The sequence below is a fragment of the Apteryx rowi genome, unplaced genomic scaffold, assembly GCF_003343035.1.
Source record: "Apteryx rowi isolate R43461 unplaced genomic scaffold, aptRow1 scaffold_32, whole genome shotgun sequence".
NCBI classification, from domain to species: Eukaryota; Metazoa; Chordata; class Aves; order Apterygiformes; family Apterygidae; genus Apteryx; species Apteryx rowi.
Genome location: NW_020449641.1, coordinates 1,024,134 through 1,046,894, shown reverse-complemented (window position 1 = coordinate 1,046,894; position 22,761 = coordinate 1,024,134). Strand labels below are relative to the sequence as shown.

Genomic DNA, 22,761 nt, shown 5'->3' with positions numbered 1-22,761 from the left:
GGAAGATTCACTCGGCCCATGGATGAGGCCTAAGATTCCCTCCTCACCACCCAGGCAAACTCTGACACATAGAGGATCCTTAAATTACACAGGGGAACTCCTCCAATCCTTTAGATCCTAATACCAAGATCAGGAAGGTACAAAGTCCTTGGAGCTTTATTAGTCCCTGCAATACCCCTAGGCTGACAGTGGCCAGTGCTGGGTCAGAGGGATAGCGCAGAATCTCACTCTGCAGCTTAAGGGAGATTTTAGAGAGGGGATTTGAGTTTTATGCTCAGGAGAGCGTGGAAGAAGTCCCTGATGGTCTTCAGACAGCCTGAAGCAGCTTGGTAATACAGTATTCTCTTCAGCTAGTGGGAAGACTCACTCTTCTTCTAGAAAGATGGGGTTGCTCAGCCTGAGGAAGACTCCCACTGCTAGACAAAGACTTCCACCATGACCTCAGATGCACCATGAGGCAGAACACGGCTCCAGGCTTCCATGCTGGTTACAACAGTGCACAAGAACAACATGATACAAGATACCAAAATTAAAACAATGCAAGAAGCTGATGCTTCCATAGATCATATGCAGAATGTCAACCACACGTCTTGGGCTCATTAATCCCTGTGCCACTTTCCTCCAAATCACAGAGGCATGAAGAACACTCCAGTCTCCCATCCTTACATGTCACCTCCCACTCTTCCTTAAGACCCAGCATCTCAGTAAGTATGCTTTTGGAAAGGGATCCAATACTCTGCAAAACCTATTAATGCCATTTCTTAAATTTTAAAGAGAGACTTCTCTTTACTATAGTAAAACATCGTCTTTGTGGGGCACAGAGCATGCCATGTTTATCACAATCCTAGCTCTCAACAAGAGATCAGAGATAGGAGTTTTCAAGTGCAGAAGGTGCATGCACATGGTGAAGGAGTGGTGGGCGGTATTCAAACCGGGACAATAATTTAACTCAACTAGCTAGTCTTCCTCTGTAGACAATGAAAAAAAAAAAAAAAAAGAGTCACCTCCAGAGTATGGAATAACTTCTCTCTACGGCCCTCAGGTATTAGAGAAAAGGTTACCATGTCAATATATGACATGTTCTAGGCGGTACCCAAATTACTATCGTAATTACTGAAAGAACAGGATACGTCCAACAACATTAATAAAAATCTCTTTTTAAGTTGGTGCAGAATATACAGACAGCAGCATTCGAGGTAATTTTTGAGAAACAGTATGCAGTTCTGGCGATTCCACTTTAAAAGGATGCTGAAACATCATGCTCCACACGAGAACTAAAGCAATACATGAAGTGTGGAAAATATACCTTGCAGCAAGAGACTAAACAACTCAATTTGTCTTCTCTGAGAATTAAGAGGTACTTACATGGGAAAAAGGTTACTATCAGTAAACAGTTCCAGTGTTTGTCAAACAAGGCAGTAGCTTCAAGACCTGGAAGCTGAAACTAGACAAATCCAAACTAGAAATTAGGTAGATATTTTTAGGAGGGCATATAATTAACAACTAGAACAATTTAGCCAGGGCTTCAGCACATTCAGTGTCATTTAAATTTGGTCTTCACAACAGAAAAATAATTCTGTATCTCAGGCAGTAGTGGTTCCATAAATCCCACACTGTGATTTCTGCTGTGGCTTGTTTTATACAGCAAGTCTGATATTGTGGTCATAATGACTTTAAGTTGTTACTAATCTATGATAAAAAGTGTGAAAACAAGTGTCCAGTGATTTAAAAGTGTTGCTTGTATTGAGGTATTTTAACTTTGGACAAATACAAGCACAGAAAACAGAGTGAAGAAGTGTGCTTGACCTAAGTGAATTGTGCAGTAAGTGTGCTTAGCCTAGAAGTACAGAAGGTTGCCTGTTATCCAAAAAAGGCAATGGCCAAGGTCACTGTAGTGTGAGAATGTGACAAAACTTTGGTTAAATCATAATGTTTGAGATGCTTGCTAGAATTGCTCTTGGTTAATAGAGAGTGCACAGTTAGGATTTCGTAATCTTAACCATGGCAGCATAATTACTGATACAAGCTTGGCAGAGTAATATGTGCAGCTAACAGGAATTATACTTAATGTATTAGCCAACATGACTATGAAATGCTAAAAAGATAAAGTTAGCAATATTCCATTTTATTAAAGCATTTAGCTCTTCAGAGCTTTTCCACAAGTGATATTTCTAGATCCCATATCACCCTGCTCAAGGCCACAATGAAATAAACAAGGTAAATAATAGCTTTGATTTTCAGAAAAAGGAAGATAACTGTATTTCTTGGTATCTGCTTAAATAAAACTGATTTGCTGTATTAATTTTACTTTAACATATCAGAAATGAACCTAGCAAAGATAGGGCCCATAAACAGTTTCTATTTAATCTCAGTCTAATTTTCCAGTCAACAAAGTCTATGACAGATCATGATAGAAAGTTGCCTGAAGCGTTAATTTATTTTGTATCAACAAAAGGAAGGCTTATCTCCACAAACACGCTTCCAATTTTTTCCTCTCTTCAAAATAAAAATGCACTCCTTGTTCACAGGAAGAGCTAAAGTACCTGAAGAAAGAAGCATGGAATAGTTTCAACAAATCCAGCTCTGCTTCTGTGTTTCAGAGGACAAGTCTTATGAAAATAGCCATCTGATGGGATCTCACAGAGATGAGAACAGAAATGCTAACTTAAATTTTGCATTCTTTAATCAGGAAATAGTCTGTTAGGTTCAGCCAGCATCTCCCTGTTCTGATGCACGTATATGCAAACACACAACTGATCTGATGTACTTCAGACAGTTGTAATACAACAAATAATATTTACTTTTGATTATTTTCTTTTGCCTCCTCTCCAACTTTTTGCTGTGCAGCTTTTAAGTAGCTTCCAAACTCCTTATGTGCTGTACTCCAGAAAAGAACAAAACAAAGACAACGTACGAAGTTAGCTCTTCCATATGTCTATAGCAGGGACACTGAAAAACAGCCAGAAAGGCTAAACTTGTCACAAAGCTTAGTTTAATTTGACAATCATCATAAGGCATCCATGTAAATTAAAAATTCCCACCAGGGTCACATACATTCTCCCACAAAATAAAACATGTTAAAATGGAGGCCTGTGATTCCAAATGATGCTAGTGGTCACTGGTCTTGGCCAGGCTGCCACTGCTGGCAGTGGGGTCTAGAAGACGCAGCACCAACAGTGGCAACTCAGGAAGTGGAAAGTCAGTTTGCACGAATCTCTTTCAACAGAGCAACAAATAAAAAGGAAAGAGATTTGTACAGAAAACATCATTCTCCATCCCCTCTGGGAAAACAAAACAGAACAAAAAAGATAATCCCATTCAAGGAGTAAAGAGCAGAGCTTGGAGTTCTCAAGCCCAACAATGCAGATGGCCCATTCTGAAACCTAACGAAATACTAAGGAGGCCTGAGTTTATTATTGCTTTATCCCAGTTCAGCCCAGGCTAAGGCTACAGTGAAGTCCAAATTAATTTAAAGCCAGAAAACGCAGATCCAGTAACAGCACCTAAGTCCCCATCCACACATGGGTGTAAACAGATTTTTTGGTGAAAAAATCTCCCGAGTGTCCCTTCTTCCTGTGCTATAGAGATCCTCATAGCAGCGCTAAAATTTGCCCAAAAGGACGCAACGGATTCTCTCTCACACGTCCTTTAGCTGAGCCTCTTCCAAAGGTTTGACCTTTTATTCGAACTATCATGGTCATACATCAGCTCAGAGACCATTACTGGGAGCTCACCAAGAGGCACACAAATGACCCACATTTTAAAGAATGTGGCACAGAGTCTAAGAACCATCACCTGTACTGTGTAATTCCCTCGGGTTGCAACAGCAACCCCGACAATGCTTTGCCCTCAGCATTTTTGAGACCAGATGGCACAGAAGAGAGGAGAGGATCTCTCCGTCCTCCGTGCCTGGCTAGTGATCAAGAGAAATAGCATGCTGTGTAAATGAATTGGCATCTTCCCACCTCCATGAGTCAGAGAACAGACTCGGGTAAAGCGGGGCTTAAAAGTTTCACATCAAGAAAGAGGGTGCTTCCCTCAGACTATCATATGACTGAGTAACTGTTATTCAGGCAATTGTTATTCAAGGCAATAAAATTTTAGCATGGATATCTCCATGGTTGACTTACAGGCCCAACACATGCTAAGGATCTTTTAAAAAATTAAATAAAAGGTCCTGTTAATTCTTCCAAAAAGACAGAATGGAAAACCCACAGTGCATCTGAAGAATGCACATGCTACAAATCCTTAGACACTAACAAGGGTTGCAGCTAGACTTATCAAAACAGTTAAAAAGATTTAGGCATCCAGCCACTACCAGAATTGATGGCATTTGGGCACCTAACTTAACTTTTTCTGAAAATTTCAGCCTAAATGTTTCATTATTGCTTGTCCCAATGAGTGCAAAGGAAAAACTGAGGGTAGGATTAACTAGGGAGGGATTTCAAATCCATCATAAGATTTCCCTGCTCTTCATATATATATGAATATATATACACATCTATATATTCATATATATAGATATATATACATATAAAGCATTATTATTTATCCAACTGGGGAAAAAACCCAGGCACTATTTAAAATTAGTTTCTCAATTATTTACGCATTAGTCCCCTACCTCCCAAATCACAACACTTCTGTCACAGTAAGGAGCATAACATGAAAACATTTTCCTGCCACTTAAAATTCCTGAGTCTCTCCTTTGCAGAACTCTGGCCCAAATATCAGGATAATGGCAGCTGGATACATATACACTCCCCAGCAACATACACACAGCAAGTCGGATGTGCCTCAGTGGCCTCAAACTAAAGAAACTCAGAGAAATCATCCAGAAGAGCCTCAGGAAAGAGAACTATCCACTTTCCCTGGAGAAGGAACTGCCCAGGAGTCCCTGCTCTGTATAAAATGAATCAAAATATCCATCCCACAGCTGAAGGAGATCTCTGAAGCCTGGCAGTGTCACACGCTGGGTACTTGAAGGCACATTTGCTTTGTGTTTTGGGAAAAGAAATCCAGTTACAACAATACACTGCAGCTGCAGGGCTGAGGGAAAGGAGGCAACACTTTGTATCTTTCCTCTGTTCCTGTCCCCATTTTCAAGCTTCATGGCTGGCATGAGCTGGTGATCTAAGCAGACACATTAACATCCCTGAGTGAAATGGCACCATTAGTGGCCTCTGAGACTTTGTCCTCAAGCACCATTGCTGGTGTGTCTGTAGTGACTGCTGTAGTGTCTATGGCAGGAAGTGGATTCAAGCCCTGTGATAAGATCTGCTGGATGGTTTTCCGCAAATTGGGGTGCAGCTGGTTTTGGGTCTGGTAAAAAATTTCTAAGGCAAAAGACTTCAGGGTGCCAGTGCAAAGGTCCTCATAAAGTGGAATTGTGTACATCCGAGACATCTGCAAAAAAGGAAAACTGGATAATACCACTTCAGTGAAAGGCAAGAGGTTCAACCATTCTACAACTGCTCAGACAGCCCTAAATGACTTCAGGTTGGAGACAAACATCACATTTCTTCACAACATAGCCAAGCCTATTCTAAATCAATTTAATACAAAGATTTTTTTTTACAAAAGATAAAAAAATAAAAAATAACACACTTGTTCTCTAAGACTGAACTATTTCCACAAATAACAGAATTACTTAAAAGGCCAAGGAGAACAGGCCACGGCAAATGCCTGCATTAACCTTTTGCTCCTGCACAATAAAACAGCTATTGAAAGGAATTTGATGAGCCCTAGCCTTGCCTGAAGTGTAAATATTCACAGAAAAAAAAAAATCACATGATTTAGTATTGTGAAAAATTCTGCTCTAGAAAAGCTAGGGCTGCTACAAAGCAACACAAAAAATGCATTGGGCAGAGCTGAGACGAGGGTATTGAGTTAGGCTAGAAAAGCAGAGATTATTGGTAGGCAATTCAAATTACATCTGCCCGTTCCTCCCCACCCGCTAGCAGGTGAGCCATGCTCGGCCCCTTTGCAACACACCTGGTCTACACTTGGCCAGGAAGCAGAAGTTCCAAGGTCTTTCACGTCGCATGTCTCATGCACATGTCTCATGCACTGAGAGGTGCAGTGATTTTAATCCAGCAGTTAGTACCTGGTTTTCCAAGAAGCGACGGACTTTGTAAAGGTCTGGATAATAGTCATTTCGGACTACAATCTGCAACCAGCGGATACGGATCTCTGCATTCATGGAGTCCAGCTGAGAGGAGTAACATTCCGAAAGCTTTTTTATCACCGCTGAAGAGAGCAGATACACAGAGAAAGAACATATTACTAGACATATTTTGTCATGTTTGAGGGTCATTAGAGAATAATGAATGATAAACTCAACTTGGGGTGGGGCTTTTCTTTTCTTTTCTTTTCTTTTTTTTTTTTGGTGATAGTTGAACAAAATAAACTAAAGAATTCAAGTCTTCATTCCAAAAATACTTTTCTACCATCCTGACAGAGTACCCACCATGTGGCAGTGGTGACCCATCCAGCAATCTGTCCAAAAAAAGCACGGTTTGAAACGTTCTCCATTTAGTGAGGTCAACACTGCTGGCAGCAGCAGCAGAATCCAGAGGCTCGGTGGTCCAGAGTTTGAAGAGATTCTCCACTGGCCTGGTCAGACTGGATCCCTGAGATAAATCTGGCTCAGCTAACGGAGGTCCTGTAGCATTGAGCCAACGTTCAAACTCCAGTCCTGGAATAAGGAGCACCAAAACGTGTCAAGCAGTCTTCTATAGGTGGCTTGGCAGTCTCAAGGTTCAGAACTGCTTCTAGCACACTTTAGAGAGGTTCTAACAATAGCAAATCAGACCAACCTATAGTTATAGTGACATACCAGAAGCAAGATCTTGAGAGCGTCCCAATCAGTCTTGGCAGATTCATCAGGGTAGCCTACGCTACACGTGGGAGAGTGCCAGCATAATCTCTGCCAAATTTAACCGTGACGTTATCTAGTACTTACTCACTGCAATGATAAGTTCTTGAGAAACATGTGCTATCAAGATTGCTAGGCAGACAAATGTCTATGATTCCAAAAAAAAATGGGGAAATTTTGCTTTGTAAGAAAAGGAGGCGAGAGGGCTGACTAAACCCCTTCTACCCCAACCAGTGAAAACATAAGCAACTTTAGATTCATTTATACCATCAGTAAGTAAAACCGAAAAAGTTTCTCAACAAGTGACAACTAACAGAGCCTGTTTTCCAACAGAGCTGCCCCTCCTTGACCCTCTACCACCTCAGCGCTTTCCTACCCTTGGCAACACTTGCAGTTCCACACCATCTCCCCTAAAACTCCTCTCTCCTGCATCCCCTGAATACTAACCAAGCAGAGTCAGCAGACTGTGGTTCCCTCATTAGCCAACTAGGGGGCCAAACAAAACACAGAAGTGCTGAGCTCATGCTGCAGCCTTTCCCACAGTAGGAGCACTAATTTACATGCCTCTGCAGGCAGCTTCCACAAAGCTTGTAGAAACTTAGCAGAGCTGTACTCCACTGCTGATTTGGTTTAAACTGACCAAGTGGGTTTGATGGTTATTTGCAAGGATGGACACATGGTGTGATCACAGTAGTCTCATTTCTTTAAGAAAACAGGCTAATGTCTACTGATCTAGTAGACTACAGATCTTTGCAAATCCACCAGCAAGGAGAGGTTATAAGGAGAGGATGACAAGAGAGGAAACATTGTGGAAGACAGTTTACATGCATAAAGGATCTTGGGAACATTACAGTTTTCAAAGTATGCTTCCTGTAATTAAAATACATGGAATTTCAGTGTAAGTTCTCATTGTCCTCTCCCTGTAATCATGATGATTTCCATTTGAACATGTGTAAATGTCATATACACTGATCACACTGTCTGCAGAGTGACAGATGAGTTAATCAGAACATTAACCAAGGGGCATTCAGATGATTAAGGCTGAAACTGTGTGGCAATTTAAGACATTCTCATTCCCCAACACAGAGGCAGTAACACTAAATCATCACAACCAATTTTAACATGAACATCTGGCTCCTACCAAAGGGTTTTGTATGCCTCAGACTTAGCATTTGCTCGTGCATTCTCTAAGCAAACACAAAATTTATCATCCAGAGTTTCTATAGTTTCTGCAGTTAGCTAAAAAAAATTCCTCCCTACCTGCTTTGCTCTCAACACATTGCTCTTTCAGCTCTGGAAAAAAATTCAGGAAGGAATCCAGAAGATCTTGAGCCACAACACTGGTAAACTTGTACTTCTCAATGTAGGCCTGAAACAGCATAAAGGATAAATTATGGTTAGAAGAAAGACAGCTTTCAATTGATGGAGAACCACTGCATCCAATAAAAAATAGATAGAAGAGTGAGAACAGGTATTTGGAAGGCAGGCGAGGGTTTAAATCAAGAAAATGTTCCCCCCCACCATAAGACAAGGAAAGCACCCTAACAAGAAAGAATAGGGTAGCTGCAAAGATACTGACAGCTGAGTACCGTTTTTTCTGATCCAGATCACTGACACACTAACATACCAAGGGCAGGAAGGTTTCCTCATACTTCACACTTGTGAAAGGAGCACAGCTGGCTACCCTATTATTCACTGAGACTATGGACTGAAGTCATACTGATATAACTATACAGGAGAGAAAGATAGAACGGGGGATGGATGGGAAGAGGAGAAGAAAGAGAAAATGTATGCAGAAAAAGCACTGAGTTGTGTCACTTTACAAAAAGAAGTCAATAGCTGACATAATTTTCTATAGAATTTTGCAAATGTGCTCCAAGATACCAAACCTGCCCCCAAATATAGGAAACCATGCCTTCTGCAAGGAGTTGGTTTTCCAGTCACTCTGGCTTAAAAAGCAAATGCTGAGAACTTTTAGTATTGAATAAAGTCACATCATTCCAGTCATAACTAATCCATGCTGGAACACCTTTTTAATTATTTGGAGCACAGAACAAGAGATAAAAAATATATATATTACTCCTCTGTATTTGGCAACCTCATAAGCTCAGAATCTGAAATGGAAGAAGAGCATGGGCACATACACTTAAGAGAAAACTCACAAAAAAACATTGAGAGAATCATCCCAGCATGGCAGAAGGGGCCACACTATTCTTCCATCTCAGACATCCTTGTTTTCTATTTTACCCTTAATCACCATGACAATTAGTCACAGTGACAAAACCTGAAACCAAAGCAATTCTAAATCTCAAGAGAAGCACATGTTTTAGGCATTGTAGGTACATATTCACACTAACTCTTAGGAAGGAGTCAAAGTGTCTTGGGTCTCCACAGAGCTGGGATAGGTAGTAAACAAAGCAGTAGCCTTTCTCATAGGTGAAGAGGTTCATTAAATTACTAGGATTTACACCTGAAAGGAGAAAACAACAACGTTACAAGACACTGTTTAATGAGGACACTAGTTTCCAACCCTTCTAAATGTGCAGACCCCCTAGAGATCTCATAGTTGAGGTGCAGTGACTTAAAAACAAAACAAGCCTGTTATCAGTACATTTAATTTACTGCTCAGTGTCATCTGAGAAGCAGTCCAAGCATACAACTGAAAAAATCAATGACTGTAGGCTAAATATTAATTCCCTATGGAACAAGTCACTTCAAATGAGAAGACATTGAAAGCACACCTGGAATTTGAAAACAAAACTTTTTTCAGCCCTAAACTTGGAGAATCACCACAGATTTCAATATAAGGAAAGCATTACATATTCCTTTTTTGGAGACTTCCAACACACTAACCATTTGCTCTTCCATTCCACTTAGTGCCAGTGATATCCCTACGTGCATTTTAGGTTATTTTATGTATCTAGAGTGAAGACAGCTTCACGGAGTGGAGCTCCATGTCCAGTTTCAATGAAACAGATAATGATAAAATTAGAGAACTATCAACAAAGAGGCACATAGCGCTAGAATGCAAGAGCATATTTGGCTCAGGAGATAACCAAACAGCCTCTAACATTGCATAGTTGACTCAACAGGAAAGCAAGTACATATGTTTCTATGTTTATGCTTACATCTGTAGTTATTACTTACACAAACACATAAAAAGAGGAACATTTAATAAAACAAAATTATCTGATGTTTCCAAGTATTTTCATTATAAACTACTTAAGTTTACACATTCAGAGGTTCAGAGCTACTCAGCTTTCAAGGCAGAAGTTTTTCACACTTCATTTCTGCCCAAGGAGTCTGTACATTTTATTTTTAAACAGAATATTCATATAGGTGAGTTAGCAAAGTTTGAAGAAAACTTCATCCATATTTTAAAAACTGAAGGTCAGAACATGCAGCTCACTGAAGGCAAGTTCCCTCATTTACTTTTAGACTGTTTTACTAACTATAATTTCATTTTTCTTTCTTTTACAAAGGATATGTAAAAATTAGTCTTTTTTTGGTCCCTATTCCAGCATCTGTATATAGAAATTCTGTGTACTGTAGCTCCAGCAAAAGCAATACCTGGCTCCAGTTTAACCTGAAGCTTGCTGACAGGGTTGTCTTCTCCAAGGAGCTTCATCTGTCTGTGGAGAGCATCAAGGCGGAATGCAGTCTCCAAGCACGTGAAGGCAGCTCCTATCCCAGAAAGAAACAGGTTAGTTGTGGAAAAATGACTGCTGAACTGCCACACGTACAAAATACTGACTACTGAAAATGTAAAAGACAATGGCAAGAGAGAATCACAAATGTAATGGCAGGGAAACTGACTGTAAAATTTCCTTGCGATTTGCAATGGAAGTCAGAACCTGAAACAGTGTACGTACTCATTCTGATTATGCAGCAGCCTGTACTGAACGAATTAAGCAGCATGAAAATTATGCTAAAATTTACATCCTTGATATCATCTTATCAATTCTTGCAAGATAAGCAGAACAGCATTGGAATAACTATTGTATTGGTAACTTTCAAGGGGCAACCATGTGCTATAAAAAGTAATGTCAGTTGTACAATAGTAGATATTTCTCTTATGATTCTGTTTTCAGTGTCAGGGATACTACTTAGGGAATGTCACCTCTTAGGTGCAAACAGAAAAGGATTTAGATTTAGCAAGTCTATTAAAGATCCTGCAGATCTTTCTGAAGCTTTATCTAGCATCCTGGCCATCTTGTATCACACAGTTTTCACCTTCCACTCATTAGGATTTTTTTAGTAGCTGCAACTGGGTTGGCTACTCTTCCTCTTCTAACTGCACTGTAGAATGTTCCATGCTGCTAAAAGTGTTTCTGCTTTCAAGCCAAACTAGCTGTACTTCATTGGTAAGTCAAGAAGATCTTTATTATACTCTTGCAGATGTAGAAAGGTGCGGGAAATGGATTCAGATTTAGAAGATACCTAACATCCGGGACCATTAACACAGCTTTCTTTGCTAAGTCTTCAACTTCACTGATAGGGCTTGTTACATAGGTACAATCTCAGAGTCTCACTGTATATATAAGAAGTTGATATAAACAGAATGGGAATGAAGAACCAGGATATGTCTGTAAGGTAGAAGAATCTGTTTGGGGGAGAAAGGGGCAGATCTGCCTCATAGGAGGAAGCAAGTACCAAGACAGTATTCAGGGCAATTATTTCAAGCTAGAAATAGGGAGGAGGATTAGGTAGGATCCAAAAACTGTGGTGGTCACTAGACTCCCATTTCTGTAAACAATGCCATTACAAAGATGCCTTTCTATTAGCAGCAAAAGATACTCCAGAAATGACTTCAGAAAGGGTAGGATTTAGATCATAGGATCGTCCTAGAAACAAAACAGATTGCAGAAAAAAGTTAAATAAAGAATGGCACAGGAAGAGGCAGTTCTCAGTTTCCTGAACAATTGCTTTTTGAAACAACCAGTTCCAAATCAAGAGAACAGACCAAAATCAGCAAGGATCACATCTTATGCCAGAGAGAGACTAAGATGGGATAGAGGATGTGTACCCAAAGATATCTTTCAACCTATTCATATCATTGTCACGTATAACATAACGTGACTTAATAGAAGAGAATCCTAAACATTGGGAATCACTCAGCATACAACAGCTTTCAAAGGCTATACTTCGTAATGCCTCCATATATACTCACAGCACTTCTTTCCCTACAATTTCAGTATCATCATCTTATCTCCAAAAACAATATACATGAATAAACAAAGGCATCCTTCTAAACACTCCTGCTGCCAAGATTTTCAGGAAGATGAATAGAATAAGATCATTTAAGAAAACACATAAGAATACGCATGGCACAGACTTTTAAGAGAATGCCAGGACAAATAAGAAAAATGTACATTCCTATTAATCACTTCAAGAAAAGTCCAATTAAGCTGAAAAGCAATAAGAATGATTTATACAGTCTAAAGACACTGCCACACAACTGACCTGTCAATTCACTGATACAAGCTGTAAAAGGCTGGGTTCTACAACTCTACAGAGAGCCTCAGATGGATAAAGAGTTAGCTAGGCAGATGTGTACCTTTTATTTGATACCATCATTCTTTCCAACAGCAGCTAACCACTAGCTGACCAGTATTAGAAAGATACTTGTTCAGAGGATAGTTATTTCACAATGTAACTATAATAAGATTTCTTACATCTTCTCTGAAGCATCCTCTACTCACCTTGGTCTGACAGATGAACTCCTGCCTGGTATCAGTAATTCCAAAGTTCCTACAAACCTTCTTATAACACTGTACGCATTTCAACTAACCCCTCTATTATATATCAAGTATTGAATCCACCTAAAGCCAAACAAACCTCATATCCTAAGCATCCAAGATGGTCAATGCAAAATCTAGGGCCATGCATGTTCCAGAACAACAAAGAAAAACAGCTTCCTACAGACTCTGAGCTCCCAAGGCAAGTATTCTATGCAACCAACTCTCAGTTACTGATTAGGCACATCATAAGGAAAAACACTTCTGCAGCTATACCATAGGTCTCAGTGGTGATCCGGCGCTGGGCATATGTGGCTAGCCCCTCGCTCAGCCACATCTCTTCCCAAGTAGCATTGGTGACTGCGTTTCCAAACCAGCTGTGGGCAACTTCATGAATGACATCAATAATTAGAAATTCATCGCTCTCCAGAATGGAAGAGATGATGAAGGTCAGGCATGGGTTTTCCATGGCAACAATAGGGAAGGACGGAGGAAGAAAAACAATGTCATATCTAAAATTAGGGGGGGAGAGAGAGAGAGAGAGAGAAAAAGAGGGAGAGAGAAGATAGGTAAGTTACAGCTATTTCAAAAGACATACACAGAAACTTTTTTTTTTTCCTTAGGGAAAGCTCTTCTGACAGTTTTTGTGATTCCAGAAACAAACCTTCTAGGCCAGTGGTGCCTAATTCCTCTGATCAGGGGATCACAGACTTTATTTTGTTGACCAAGGAGCTGCACAGCTTTGGACATAAGACTAGACATTCTCTTCATGTGCAGCAGGTCCAACAGTTACCAAAAGCATCAGGCTGCCTTCATGTATGCAAACTGATCACAATTTGTATGTCTAATAGCCAGAACCACCACGTTTACTCTACATGCACTGCCCATATACATACACAGATCCTTGCCCATCCCCAGGGGCTCCCAGCAAAAAAAGAAGCTGGGAAGCTATAGAGTGGTTGAACAGATCTGGTGGGCCCGTAGGGTCACCACAATGATTCTAGTCCACCTGGTTCGGAATATAACAATCCTGTTCACTTCATTTTCTAAATTTCTCCACCAGTGATAGGCACTGGCATGCTGTGCCTTATTCTCAGACTATTTCAGACAACATTTTGTGGGTTTTGTTTTTGTTTTTTGGGGTTAAAAAAGCCAACAAAAAAAAAACCCGCCACACACACTTTCTTCCTGCTCACCCTTAGGAAAGAAATATAGGAAGCCTTTATAAACATTTTCTCCCATCCAAAGATTGAAAAAATTCTCTCAAAAACACGCTCTTTTAAGGTTATCAAATCACAGTCATGCTTAACTTCAGAACCTATGAACATCATTTTTAGGTATTAAGACTGTCAATGAATCTGTATTGAGTCAAGTTTTCAGCATCCTCAGGGATACTTCATATCACATGTCAAGTATCAAATGGAAGGATCAAAGCTAAAAATAAATAAATAAAGCCACTATACCCTTTAAATCATGTTCAGCCCAGTGTTGGATCTACATCACAAAACACTATAGTTTAAAAAAAAAAAAACACCACACTTCCCTCCTCAGGAAAGATGCAGTGTTTAGAAACCTCCAATTTCTGCCCACCATACCCAGCAGACCACCACGCTGCTTCCATGCTCCCCTCTGCCAAACGGAGAGCCAAAACTCCAGAGTTTGTTTCTGACTGCTACAGTGTCACCAATGAGAGGCTGATTTTCCTGCTATTGCCAACGTAGGGCAGAAGCACTATCATTTCTTAGATTGCTTTATTTTGTTCCCATTACACATTCCTGGGAGACTTGTTAAACTCACCTTCCCCATATATATGGGCCATAGAGACTCTCTGCAGCGCTCAACCAGCGCTCTACCATGCCAGAAAGCTTGCTGATGGCTGTTGGCAGCAGGCAAGGCTCTGCCCACACTCTGCTCCTGTCAGAAAACAGAAAACATTACGTGATACTTCCATGAACCAAATTCTCTCTCATACAGAATAGCCTGTCTTCTTACCAAACTTCTATGGATGACAATATTGCTAAGAGGTCTCACCTCAGTCAGGCCTTCTTTAGGCTAACGCTCTGGGGATACATGGCAAAAGATGATCATTGATTCAAAGATCATTTGAATTGCCTGAAGGCAATAAGGCAAGTAGCTATATTGACTGGGGGGGGGGCAATAAGAAATATCTATGAAAGAGTAATCTCTGTCACCTTACAGTGCAATGTTGTAAAATTCTTTACATCCAAATAAAGCTCAAGCTCTCTGAAGGGTCACAGCTCTTGGTCCCAACTATTCCCTTATCAATGACTCAAAGAATTTACCCCAAATAGCCTCACAGAACCCCACAGGGACCCAAAAAGCAGAATCAACTGGCTGCAAATCTTACCTTGGACCTATGTCTGCATGTATAAGATCTCCTGCCACCAGGGCCACTAGGTAGGCAGGAACTGGATATTCCATGTAAAACTGGTATACACCTTCCTCTTCTAAGTAGCTACTTTGAGTGGCACTCATCAATACCTGGATGCCTGCTGGAGCCTGAAAAACCAACATCATACACACCAACTCACCAGATGATCACAGCTGAGGAACTATACCATAGATCTCTTTTTTTATGTACATCCTTTTAGGAATGGATGAAAAAACGATCACTTAGATAACGTAAAACGGAAGACTTCTGTATTTTTTGTACCACAATCTATCCCCAGTGAAAATGTACCAGCCAAACATATTACTGCTTAGTTGTATGGGCACTCATATCAAATGATTTCATCCACCCAAAATGCAACATTATTTGATGCTGCTTTCATAAAAATGTGTTTTATCCTTTCAAGAACTGTTTAAATACATAATTTAAACAATTGTTTAAAATTTGAGTATTGTCAGCAAAAAACACTACTGGAAGTAGCCAACCAAATTCTCTCTTTCATATTATCCATTTGAGGGTTATTCTTCCAGTGTGGAGTTCTGAGAATGCAAGACTCAAGTGCGATAGGCAACACAGTCGCTTTCGTGACACTACTGTGGTTTTGTTTGGAGAACCAGACTATGGGATCTAAAAATCCCATATTTTTAATCACTATATATCATAACTAATACAATATTTTCTATAATATATATATACATACAAAACATAACTATGCTTTCACAAAATAAGGGCAGCAAAGGGCCCAATTAACCATTTATATCAATTCAGTCACTTACCTTAACAGTAGCTGAATAGGTACATTTCACTGCTGGTGTGTCAAAGCAAGGGAAGAAAGACCGGTTACACACTGAGTGGCCCTGCGTGAAGACAAATGGCTTGGCATTGCCATACGTCAGTTCTGGATCCAGCCACCAAATCTGTTGGAACATTGTATGAAGAAGAGGTGAGGGAAAGGCACAAAATGAAAAGGTGGAAAGGATGAACTGTCAAAAAAAAAAAAAAAAGAAAGAAATCAAGAGGATTGCTAGGGAGGACAGACTCCCCAACTGTTTAGCTAACCATTAGTTCCCCAGATGCATACCTAGCACAGGGCACACTTCCATTTCTAAGAAGCCACCTTCCTACTCCTGTGTATTCACCATGACTGCTCAGAGTAGTTTTTCACTGTCTGAACACTCAGTGGTACTGCACAACATAACATCTTTCAGGCCTGGCCTCACTATTTCTGTTATATTGATTTGCTTGATTAATAACAAGTCCCTAACAAACATCCATGCACCTTTCTTCTCCGAAGGAGTACCCTGAATACCTTCATGTTATTATTCAACACGAAGAGCAGTAGTAGGGGTCAGGTAGTGCAGGCTGAACAGTGTACACAACATTATCTCTGACCCTGACAGTGCCCTTCTGGCTGAAGCACCAAACATTTTGACACTAGGCAAAAGAGGCAGCATATGTAAGAAACATCTGGTCAGTGACACTGGAGGCCTCTTTCTACAGAACAGATAAGGAGATTCTGGGTGGTCAAAAAAAAAAAAAAAAAAAACACTGAGCATGTCTTTATTTTCAGTATCAAACAGCAAATAAATAATCAGTTGGGCCCTCAGCAAACCATTAGAAGAGATTAAGAATAATATGAAAAAGTGCAGTTATTTGCCTTTTGTGTTTTTCTATTTCATATGTAGTATTTGTGCTTTCACTTGCTCCCTGCCCCCAACTTTGAAGTGTAGGAACAATTTTAAAGAAGGATTTTTCTTGTAATCCTACAACTCTGGAGCTGAACTTTTATGGAAAATATCAACTATTATGAAACTTCCCATAAAGTTGGAAGCACTAGAAGTCTTAGGAACAGTCAAGCACAAAGAATAAAGCTTTTGAGTCTGCTAAATTCTCAGATCAAAGTAGCCAATAAATCTGAATTTAAGGAACAGCAGTTAGCACAGACACTAGTTCAGTTCTGATTCGCAAGAGAAAGCAATGAAATACTTAGAAAGAGAAGCCTGGATATTATCTCTGCTTCTGGTTTAATGGCATATTACAGTTCTGTCTCCTACTATCCCCAGTTAACCTCTGCTGTTCTAAAAGTCAGAGGCTTCTCTCTCTTCCTCTATCCTATGAGGTTATTCTGCTTTACCTTCTTCCCTTGCCTTTAGACCCTTCTTCTCAGATGCCACTGTGGTCCCCTCCCAAATCATCTGTTTCAGCAGAAACCCTGGGGATCAGTAAAAGGTATGGAAAGGAAATCTACTTTCAGCAGCTTTCAGTTCTTCATATAGAGACTCACACTTCCACTTGGAAATGGCTTTTTAGGAGTGAGAGGCACCAACATAATTTAAAACATTTATCTAAAAGCAAAATTAATCTCAGAGCGTCATTCTCAGCTTGGAATTTGTTTTAAAATTACCCCTTCGGTTCAACCCTGCAGACCAGAAACGGGCCTGTTTAAAGCATCCCTTCTCCTGACGTACCTTGCCTCACTTACACGTGAGAGCTAGGACTATGAGACTATTCAAACCCACGTGCTGTATTTCAGCGTGTCACTGGCCAAATCCCTACATCATAGCTGAGTTGCCCTGCATAGCTACCACCTTCCACTCCACAGATACCCACATTTCATGGCAATGAGCATCTTCTCTATGATATGACATTGTGGAGCTGGAGTTGGCTATTCCACAGGCCATTTGGGGACAAATGCCTCATTAAAATCACCTGTTTGAAACTAAAAGCTTCTGCCCAGAACACACATTCACATAAAATGCAATTTCTGTGTACACTTCCACTGGAAAGTGTTTTCTTTGGGGTGAGAGGCACCAACAAAATTTAAAAACTTTATCTAAAAGTAAAAATAATCTCAGAGCAACATTCTCTACTTGGAATTTGTTTCAAGATAACTCCTTCTGTTTCAATCCTGCAGGCCAGACATTATGCCTCACTTACACCATGAAAGCTGAGGATCCAGGAAGGAAGCTCTGAAAATACGAGGTTAACGATCTGCCCCCTTGCCAACTTTTAGAAACACTCCTCTGATCAGCCGTTTTGTGCTCACATCACCATTTACAATTTGTTTTGTTGGCTTTGCTGAACACTCACCTTCAAAAGGTTCTGTTTCCTTTGCTTTTTGAGAGACAGAAAAGGCTAACAAAGAAAACAGAGATAAGATGTCACTAGAACTAAGTTGCAACACTAAAGCAGGAAGGAAAAAGGATTGACAGACGCTGTCTTTAAAGCAGAGAGATAAAGGGGAAGTTCTCTCTGAGCAGCGCAGGAAGAAAACATAAGCAGGAAGCAAAAGGGAACTGAGAAGTTGATTCTTGTTTACAAGAAACTCCATAAATTAGGGACAATTTCTTTTCAACCAGTCACCCTTTATTTGACATTTGGTTGAAGTTAAACGAAGCACCAGTCTCAGTCCCCCGGGCCAAGAGGAAAAAAGCTTTGCAGAGGATGAAGTATTTTTTCCCCGTTTCCTAATGTCTTCTGCTATATAGCAAGCCTCAGTCTCTCTTTCCAGATGCACTTGGAACAACGATGAAAGTTATCCTGAAACAATATAAATAAACCTGCAATATAAATAGACCAGGCTATGCCGCCGGACAGAGGCAGGACTATGGACTGGGGAAAATGAGTAGAAGCAGTGTCTCCGAAAGGAGTACAGCTAGCAGGAATTGCTCAGGGGGGTAAAGCAGTACCTGAGGTCATATCATCTACTCCAAATCCAGATCCCTCCTGTGTCCCCCTTAGGAACACATCATAATGTTTGTCATTTTCATATAGTTTTTCACATATACAGAAGAGCAGCTGTTTCAAATGTTAAAATACCCCATGAGAACAGCTAGGTAACAACTGCCTCTTAGTCCCTCTACTGAAAAAAAGGTGGCTTTGGACAGTCCAGGTTTCCCCCTGCCCAGGAACTGCAAAGCAGCACACAATTTATAATGCACCAACCTAGAACATCACTTTTTATTGACTTAGATTATAACCTTTTATGCAAATCTGACAAATGCCAAAGGCAACTGGCTGAGCTCCTTTCAATTTTAAAATCTCTCCTTGTTACTACCCGTGTATTATGAATCAAGCTCCTCAGAAGAGAGGCAATGCCACAGCTTCTACTCCAGTGAAAAACAACAGACCATTCCACCTGATTACAAAGTAAACTAAACATGTGAGATGCAGAGGATGTGACAAAAGAGGCAAACCTAGAGAGCAAGTCATTCTGGGAGGACTGAGGAATCAGGACAACTCTAATGGAACAACAGGGAAGCTTCCAGCCCTGCAGAAAGGACTGTCCTTGCTAAATCATAAAGATGAGGAAATGCTATCACTTTTCATCCCAGAACAGGCCAGGGTTTGCATTTAAGGTTGTCATGGAAAGAAAATAGCATTGGTGTTAATAAATCCACTGCCAAATCAGAGGCACGACAGTGGGAGAAGAGAGACATACAGATTTTTCTCTCTGGGTAAGGAAAAAATCTTATGAAAGAATATCTGCAGTACTGAGAAGTAAGAGGCAGGGGAGAGGAAGGAGGAGCTGGGCTACTCTCCCTGACACACCTGATCAGCGTGTGCCTTCAGCCCACACCGTGAGATATACACAATGTTTAAGACAGTCTTCTGAAGTGAAAAGGTGATGTACAGAGCATGTGGTTTCCTAACAGCATAGGGAGCTGGAATGCTCTGTGAAAGGCAGATTTAATCTCTCAGCTGTCTCTCAGTGTCCATCAAACACCAAAGATCTTGGCTCCTTCCTCTACATGAGAAATAATGGGCAGTCCAATAACATATCCACATGGCTCAAACCAAGTTTATCAAGGCAACAGGGTTCCAATTTTAAACAGACTACTATGCGCTCTAGTGATCTTGCTGCCAGTAACGTCTTTACTGGACATTAATTTACTGTTTTATAGGTCCCACAAGTATGCTAAGGGTCCCAAAGAAAACAAACCCTGACATAAAAAGATCATATTCAGAGAAAGGCCCAAGAAGATAGAACTTGTAGGAGAGAGGTCTGACACTCCAAAGTTGCTTCACTTGCACAGAGAAAAAAGTCTGTGAGGAAATATCCTAGGTGTGAATATAAACCAGTCCACCCTTACACACACGTGGGTTACTCATACCTATTGAAGGGCAACACTAGGCTGAAAAAACAGCAATGACAAATAGCACTACCATAGCACCAAAAAGCTTTGGAGCCAAAAAGATAGCTCAAAGTGCTCAAAGAAACATTAAGGGCTAGAACAGGTGCTACTCAAGAACAAATATTTTGCCAGTATCTACAATAACATGTGCAAGCTAGAAAACGTGGCCCAATTTATGTCAGCGAGCATGCCTGCCTCTCCTTTTCAGTATCACTTGAAAAGGGCAGTGCATGCCCCTGACTTTGTAATCATCAATAATCTTTTGACACTAGTCCTTGTAGCTTCATTTCAACTGAAGCAGTACGTGCCATTAAAGGTACAATAAAGACTTTGAAAGACAGGATGAAGAATAGCTAGCTCACATTTGATCCAGGGGAAGCAAGACAAACAACAGTGGGAATGGAAAAAATGCTCTGCTCCCAGCATCCTCAAATACGTAACCTTCACACTGGATTGTGTCCAGGGTCAAGGAGACAGCATATTGAAGCAAGGTGAGACTAAATGAACGCCACATCAGTGCTCTGCACTTCCAGTGGTTTTCAGATCTTTGCTTTTCTAAAGCAAAGTCTCAGATCAGGCTTCAGTTACATCTGAGATCATTTCTCGATACAAACAGCAGGACAATCATCAATAGAGCTGGCAAAACCCAGGAGAAAACACAGGCCAGTCTAAAATAAAACAACCCGTTCAAGAGGAGGGCAGTACAGTATTAGGTACTGCAGGAGGTTCGGCTCAGCCAGACCAAGAATGATTCTACAGTGCACAGCTACATCCAACTTTAAAGCCTTCCACCATAAACAAAACACTGAGATGGCAAAACAAGCAGGCTTCTCCAGAAAATTGTGCAAGAATAAAGAACAGAACCTTCTGAGTGCACTGTGGTCCCTGAAAGACAGCTCCAATATTTCTCTTCAGTGCAGAGAAACTACAGCAAAGCACTGTACAAGAAAACAATAAGACAAGGAGTTCTACAGAGGTAAAAAGAAACAATATCCTCAGTAGGTTATAATTATAAAGGTGCCAGAATTTCATCACATTTTTCCTTTTTTAAGGAAGGACCAGCATTTTAAAGGTCAACGTATTTATAACAAAAGGAAATGTTTATCAATAAAAAATTGCATGTGGAATCACTATTCCAACTGAGCCAATGTATTAAAACTGTCCAGATAATTCTGAAGATTAAATTACTTTTGTGGATTTCAACATAATATTAAAGTTAGACAGAAAAAGATCTGGCAAACTCATTCTATTCAGCAGCCTTTTCTTTTCATAAATTCATGGCCTAGTATATACAGGCTATTTGGTTACTCGACATGATACTGAAATGTTCAGTTCTTGCCCTCCTTAAGCAAAATACACGTTTGCTGGTTTGGACCAATGCAATGGTAATACCAAACCAGCGGGCTGACAGTCAATTTCATTAGGTAAGATAGAGCTACCAAAGCTGCAAAAGTCTGCAAAAGGAATGATGTTTCCTGAAAGAGATTCACGAACCACACAACCAGCTCATTTTAGTTTAATTCCCAACCAGAACAGACCATACAGCAACAAAAAGAGCTGACATTCCAGTGCTTACTTTTATATTTTTGCTGTCATAACCTCTTAAAAACTCAAGATCCACCAGACAGTATCTAAAAAGATCAGGAGTAAAGTGTTTCTAAGTATCAGGGATTTAAAGTAAGCAACAGAATTTATAAAATATGTCACTACTGAAAAAGGCTAATCAACAGAGACAAGTAAGCACCTCCCAGGGCCACGTCTAGATGGGTGTTTTGGGCCTCTTCTCATCTTTTTTCCATGGATAACTTGTAGAAATAAATGGAACCTCCCTCTGCTCTTCTAAAAGCTTCTGACTGTTACTCGTTAGAATGTAAACCGAGGTGCATAAGGCCTGATTTTGTAATCATCTGGCAAAAAAAAACAGGAAAACTGATTTATTTGCAGATTATGTAACTTGTTCTGAAGAATTCAGATGGGGCAGGAGATTTAAAAATTTCACGTTCCTTGCCAACACCTACAACGCGCTTAAAGGACAGGAAACTTTGACACGACCGTCCTGATCAGCGACAAATGGTCTGGAGGGCCCCGGGGACAGAGAAAGAAGGGCGAGTGGCTTAGTCGGCCCAAGCATCGCTTCTGAAGGAGGCTCCGACCACGCAGGGCTGCGAGGTGCTGCACTTCCTCGCTCAGCGAGCAGAGAGGTCGCAGACGACAGACGGGCCCCGCGGAGCGAGCGCGGCGGCAGCAGCGGGAAGGGGACAGATGTTGCTTTACAAGCACAAGCCTGGCTGTCAAGCGAGGAGGGCACAGAGGGGAGCAGAGGGGACGGGGGGCGTAAAAGGAGAAACCCAACAGCGAAATATTTAGCGCGGCCTTTGCCGCGGAGCCAAGGTGCTTCCCGGATGGCGTATCGCAGCACGCCGCGAAAACCAGCCAACGCTGGCGGGTGACACGCAAGGGCGCCGCGGCCTGCTTCGCCCCCCACACCCGCGCCGCGGCCCCCTTCCCCTCCGCGGGGCCCGGCCAGGCCCGAGCCCCCCCTCTGCCCCCGGCCGCGGCCCTCGCACCCGGGGAGCCGCCGGGGCCTCGCCAGGCCCCGAGCCC

At 41.0% G+C, this 22,761-nt stretch overlaps 1 protein-coding gene across 5 annotated transcripts in view; it reads right to left on the bottom strand.

The window, feature by feature from the left end:
• Positions 1–2,413: 2,413 nt before the first annotated feature.
• ABCC5 (ATP binding cassette subfamily C member 5) overlaps positions 2,414–22,761 on the bottom strand; it is a 76,492-nt gene continuing 56,144 nt past the window's right edge. For 4 of the 5 annotated variants that reach the window (XM_026070897.1, XM_026070899.1, XM_026070898.1 and 1 more), the window contains 10 exons: positions 15,799–15,939; positions 14,981–15,132; positions 14,410–14,526; positions 12,889–13,124; positions 10,445–10,558; positions 9,232–9,344; positions 8,135–8,243; positions 6,467–6,694; positions 6,104–6,246; positions 2,414–5,403 (listed from right to left, as the gene is read on the bottom strand). In XM_026070897.1, the coding sequence (XP_025926682.1) occupies positions 5,131–5,403; positions 6,104–6,246; positions 6,467–6,694; positions 8,135–8,243; positions 9,232–9,344; positions 10,445–10,558; positions 12,889–13,124; positions 14,410–14,526; positions 14,981–15,132; positions 15,799–15,939 (1,626 nt within the window). In that variant the 3' untranslated portion in view covers positions 2,414–5,130. Of the gene's footprint in view, positions 5,404–5,991; positions 6,247–6,466; positions 6,695–8,134; positions 8,244–9,231; positions 9,345–10,444; positions 10,559–12,888; positions 13,125–14,409; positions 14,527–14,980; positions 15,133–15,798; positions 15,940–22,761 lie in introns of all 5 variants that reach the window. The other variant, XR_003254364.1, reaches the window with a different exon arrangement.